A 6,000-nucleotide genomic window follows, 5' to 3' on the forward strand; every position below is an offset into this window, starting at 1 on the left:
GACAATTTTTGGTCAGTTTTTATTACCTTTTAACTGACAGAACTTTGCCCTTTTAATGATGACATTTCTGGGTCACTTTGTTTTGATTTGGGGGGGTTGCTGCATCACTTCCTGTGTTTACTTTAGGTCAATTCCTTTTCATTTAAATTCAGGTTTAAACTTGAGGATTTGGGGGCATTTCTGGGTCACTCCTTGGTTTTGGGTCAATACAGGGTCACTTTCTGTACAATTTGGGGCATTCATGGGTCACTTCCAGTTGGGTTCCTACTACTGTAGTTTACTTCCTATTGATTTGAGCCAATTTTTAATAATTCCTACATAGTTCTAATATAATTCTTTAGTTTTATATCATTCGAATAGTCCAAATAATTTTCCATCATTTCCTGCTAACTTTATATTCATTTTGGGGGACTTCCGATTGATCTGATGAAATATCCGGTCAATTTAGAATCTCTATAAGAAATGCACTAATAACACTGCTTTCATTTATATTCTTAAATAAGTATTGTAGAAGTATTAACGCATTCACTGGCATCAACGGCAATGAGATATTCCAAGAAATTTCCCTGCCATCCCTCCCAGTTCAAATAGATTGAACGCTTCTCGCCGTCAACATCAGTCCGAGACAATCCTGGTTCTAAAACCTTCATATCAATCATATTTCATGACCCAAGCGACCTTTCGGCACGCTAAAGTACCTATGAGTATACTTTTAAAGGAAGAGCAGCTTTTTCCTGTGTTCCAAACAGGAGCATAGTTTAAGAATTTACCCCATTAATTCCAAGCGTGCCGAGGAAACAGCCTCTCGGAGAATAAACACGGAAAATGCCGGAATGACGAGTTGCGAAGCGAGTCCCGCGGGGACCGGATTCGTGTTCAAGGTAGTCTCGACTTTGGGTTTCGTTTTAATCAAATTTGTGGCAGTAGAAGAATACAGTAAGGTGAAAGAGTTAACCTTGAAAGACACTGGCGGGACAATCAATAAAATGTTGGCATCTTAAAAAAAGGCAGTTAATCTTGAGATGAAACCGCTTTGAGGTCATTGATTAGTTTAGCTCTTTCATTAAAGGAGGTAGCCAACATTTTTTTAAATGATTTCCACCGAAGGGATGGCGCACTCAGGAGAAAAGGACTATGATTATTATGTATTTTGCTCTGTATGACTACGCAACAACAACAACAACAACAACAACCAATAAAGCGATTATTAGCAAACAAGATTTTTTTAAATGGAAGAGATTCAATTTTGGGGTCGTGAGGTGAACGGTCAGATGTTTGGACGTTTCTATTTTCAAAAACGAATTAAAGAATGATTATCACATTTGCAGCTTGTTTGTAAGACGTCACAGAGGTTTATATCAATATTTTTACAGCTTTTTGGTCTGCCATTGACGGCAATGTACATTAAGAGCAATATTTTAGTTTCTTGGACAAATCTTTTGATGTGATAGGAATTCATATTCAGTGCCAGTCTCCCCTAGTTCCAATGGATTGGACGTCTATCTGTGCCAGAAATCAAGTCGAATTAATTCTTACTTGCATTGGTGGATTGCAGCTTTGGAAACGCCCATGATCAACAATTCTCACTAATTTGACATAATAATAGTTCTCAAAGCTCTTTATTTTTTCCATATAGACCCTGCCAGATTATATAATAAACCGGTAATGGAAACACAGCAAAACATGTTTTGCTTTTTTTTGCGGTTGAATTTGATTGTTTTGCAATTGTTTATAAATTGTATTTTACTACAGTTAAGTAGTTTGGACTTTGCTAAGTTTGTTTTAATGAATGAAAGCAGGAGAACAGTCTTCATGATACTGTTTTTTAAAATAGGGAAAGAATATTAAAAGTGAAAACAAGACACGGTTATGATCTGTAATTATTCATTTAGAATGTACAATTAACCTGTTTGACGCCCGATCCATTTTAGCTTGGGAACGTTGGCAGCACCCCATTGCACTGAAAGATAACTACAATGGGAAATAATAACTAGTATGAAAAACAATTACGCGAATAAGGTTATATTTTCATCACATTTGATCTTCTTTTATTCCTATTAAAATTGTGTAAATTTGTATTTATTCTAGACTATTTAAAAGTGCAATGGTGATTCATGAAAACATATTTTTTATTAATTGAGACCTGTAAATATATCCCATTTTGGGTCATGCAGGCCATTAATAGTAAAACTACTATTGTTTCTTTCCCTATAAAAGGTTAGACGTTCACAGTACACTCAATGGAAGTTACATTTTGAGGATATGCAATGCTATTCTCCATGTAGTCAACTTTTTTTTGGAAACCATATATACGGACATGACAGTGTTGCTTCCCCGTCCACCAGCCTTGCACTGGGAGCCCAGGTGGGCTAACCGTCCCCAGGCAGGTCCCACCAGCACCCCCCTATCGGCGCCCTTCTAATCACTCACCAGGTAGGCTCCGACGGTGCCCTGAGCCAACATCAGGGCACATTCCGAAACAAGGAATATCTTAATATTTGAAAAGGACGACGACTTCTTTCGGGGGTCGTCCACTTCCAGCATGGTGGCCCCACCGCTGTTCCGGTGCGACTCCCGGTTCTTCTTCACCTGCATACCCGGTCTTCTTCTCCCGGTTGGCGGCGAGCGCTCCGCCGCAGTGAGAGCAGCTACGCCGGCCTGGGTAGCGCAGCTCGCGGCGGCGTCGTCGTCTACATCCGCGTTTACCCGCGTCGTCAAATCTATTGACTCCCCGAAAGAAAAAAGGAACGGCGGCTTAAGTCAGTCTACTCGGGGAGGCTAAGCGGTACACTTCCGAACTCCTCGTCGGGTCGTCTAAACATCTCCGCCTCCTTATTCTTCTTTCTCGGCGAAACGTGCGAGCTCCAAGGGGGGGGGGGTTCCACGAGACGACCGTGGGGACTGAAAAGTGACCTCGGCGCGGAGGCTCGGCTCGCCTCTCTGACTCAACTCTTCTTCGGGACTGTGCCACGTCTCCCCGCCCACTTGGAGGCTCAGACGCCGGACAGGAGGCGCGGGGAGGCAAGGCGGAGGCAAGGCGGAGGCTGAGCTCACTCTCTGGGACGAAAGCTGTCACTACAAGCGCTCCACCCTGGCGACAAGAATACACACTTAAATACAAAAAGAGGCAGACTCTTGCAGATAAAAGCCGTGAGAGAGTAAGGACGCGCGACTGGTACCCAAAATAATAGGTCATAAAGATACGCGGAACGTGGCGTTTTGACGCCAAAAACACATGACGCGTACTTATGACGTCAAATGCCGGTATTCAGGGGAAAAAAATAAGTCAGGCAACTTTCTAGGTGTGTAAAGCAATGTATAATTGCCTACTTAAAACAGTACTATATAATTAAAAAAACAAAGATCTGAAAAGAGAATAACTACTAACCCACATATGTTTGACAATGTCTGGTAATATTAACTCATTGGCACCCAATTTGCTTTATAAATAAACAGTTTTTTACAATGACAACATGTAATCTTTGGGATATTACAACTTTCAAATGTAAAATTCCAGATTTATGTTTGTGTTTCAGAAATCACTTCACACTAGCTTTGAAACTTTTTAAAACTTCTTAATATAACAGCTAGCATCGCATGGAGGTTAATTACTATGACATAGTTATACTGTTTTTAAAGAAACTGCGCAGACATTCTGTGAGTAATTTCCATTTTTGCCTCAGTGTTCTTATTGCCATTGACACTAACAATTTTATTATGATCACAGCGATTTTTTTAATACTTCAGATAAAGGAACATTTGATCTTTGACCCACAACAAAGGACTATGAAATTCAACTCCAAATTAGCATAAATACGGTCACAAAAACCTGTTTACAGTACACCGTGAGTTGTTACCATTATTTCCACTATATACACTATGTATATACAACATTTTCCTCTCATCTCCCTGCTGAGTGTTTTTTGTTATGACACTTGAATTCCATCCACCCTGCTAGCAAAGGTGGACATGATGTCATTCTTTGCGGGAGAGCATAAATGTTGAATGCTAGTACTGCAGTATTTTCTGCAGGTGCCTTTCTGCAAGTAGTCTCCTGGTTCTTCACATTAAAATAAAAATACCGATATTGAACTTTCAGTTAAATCATGGGTCGCTTATTTCACAATGAGGTGGGTATGCACAAGAACCTTAAATACCCCCAAACCCACAGAAAGTCACTTGGAAAAGTCTGAGAACCGACAAAAGAACAAGAAGCATCGCACAAAGTCCTTTTAAATCAAAAGAAATAATCCCAAAATTTGGATTAAAAAAAATAGCACGGTCCACATGAGATCTAATGTGGCCCGTGGACTAAAACGGAGCCTGACACCCCTAGTTTAGACTAAATGAAAGCGCCTAGCTATTCAAAAAAGATTCATTTGGCAGGGGGCGACTGTGTTGCTGGTGCCCCGAATCTGCTCGCACATTCTGTCAATTCTTTCCTGCTACCAGCAATGTGCGTGCGGGGGAAACACTAAACTCCCAACAAAACCTCAAATGTGGTCAGGTGGTCATCATGGACGGATCGCTGCCAGAATTGTTCAAATAGAAATGCCTTTCATTGTTCTGCATGGAGAAGTCAATGCTATTTTTAGGCTTTTTAAAAGGGTGTGGATGGTGGAATGGAGGCCCCGCCTGTCATCGGGGAGACACTGAGGGTATAGCTCCAGGCTAACTGGGAGTATATTCCAATTTTGTACATACTACCGTACTGTATTTGACCTTTGACGGTAGAAAGAAAAAATAATATTAACCTGGATGTATATAGCAGTATAGAAGCCAGAGTTGAGATGAAGGAACTTGGGCAGACACAGATCAAAACAAAATAAATAAATAAATATTGCTAATATTAGATAAATGTTTCAGAAGAATTTTGAGGTTTTGTGTTGAAGCTTTAAGATTAAAACACAAGTGTCCAATTAGCCTAGCATTCATGAATTTTCTGGAATTGGCTTCAGTGCACCCGTTTTTCAAATATTTGCTTATTTATATTTTATCATATAAAACTTGATGGGCGGTCAAGGAGAGATTTCTATCGAACCAGCCAGATTTGTATTTCTGACCTCTGTGACCTTTGATCTTTTCACTTCTCATCATTTCAGCTTGCCTGCAAATTAGAGTCGAATAGGCTAATTTAAATCATTCATCATCTTTCATTCTCTTCACTGTAATTTGCCTAAAGGCAAATAGCAGCTCAAATGTGCCACACCTTTCCAGTTAATAGTTTCCCCAAAATGGCATTTCTAAAGAAATGCTTATGCGACGAATTCGGCCTTCTCCCCGCCACCGAGAACGATCGCAGCCGGCTCGCCCACTCAAAACGGGTTGGACATGTATTGCAGTAACTGCCAGCCAATTAGAAAACATTTAGGTAGAAATGAAACTCAAAAACCTCTAATAAGATCGTATGCATCTGGCTAGTTTCCTCCCACCTTGATTTTAAGCTAGCAACTCACCTCACCACGTCATTAGCGTCCATGCTAAGCTAGCGGTTGACCTAAAAAAACGGTCTATAATATCACTTAAACCACGTGTCAAAGTGGCGGCCCGGGGGCCAAATCTGGCCCGCCACATCATTTTGTGTGGCCCGGGAAAGTAAATCATGAGTGCCGACTTTCTGTTTTAGGATCAAATTCAAATGAAGAGTATAGATGTATATTAAATTTCCTGATTTTCACCCTTTTAAATCAATAATTGTATTTTTTTAATCCATTTTTTCTGTGTTTTTAGTTCAAAAATCATTTTGTAAAATCTAAAAATATATTTTAAAAAAGATAAAATAAACATTGTTTTAGATCTATAAAAAATGAATATTCAGGGCTTTTAATCCAGTTCTTTTAATCCATTTATAAAAAAAAAAAAAATCTAAATATTATATCTAAAATGGTCCGGCCCACATGAAATCGAGTTGACGTTAAAGCGGCCCACGAACTAACCCGAGTCTGACACCCTTGCTCTAAGCGAAGTTGCTTCAAAACTCGTCGCTTAATGCGAATAAGC

At 39.9% G+C, this 6,000-nt stretch overlaps 1 protein-coding gene across 1 annotated transcript in view; it reads right to left on the reverse strand.

The window, feature by feature from the left end:
- The window catches only part of slco3a1a (solute carrier organic anion transporter family member 3A1a), a 37,099-nt gene extending 33,876 nt beyond the window's left edge, over positions 1–3,223 (reverse strand). Inside the window, exon 1 of the mRNA XM_077596855.1 lies at positions 2,431–3,223. Coding sequence (XP_077452981.1) covers positions 2,431–2,595 — 165 coding nt within the window. The 5' untranslated portion in view covers positions 2,596–3,223. The remainder of the gene's footprint in view (positions 1–2,430) is intronic.
- Positions 3,224–6,000: the final 2,777 nt, after the last annotated feature.

The sequence above is a fragment of the Stigmatopora argus genome, chromosome 3 (assembly GCF_051989625.1).
Source record: "Stigmatopora argus isolate UIUO_Sarg chromosome 3, RoL_Sarg_1.0, whole genome shotgun sequence".
Taxonomy (NCBI): domain Eukaryota; kingdom Metazoa; phylum Chordata; class Actinopteri; order Syngnathiformes; family Syngnathidae; genus Stigmatopora; species Stigmatopora argus.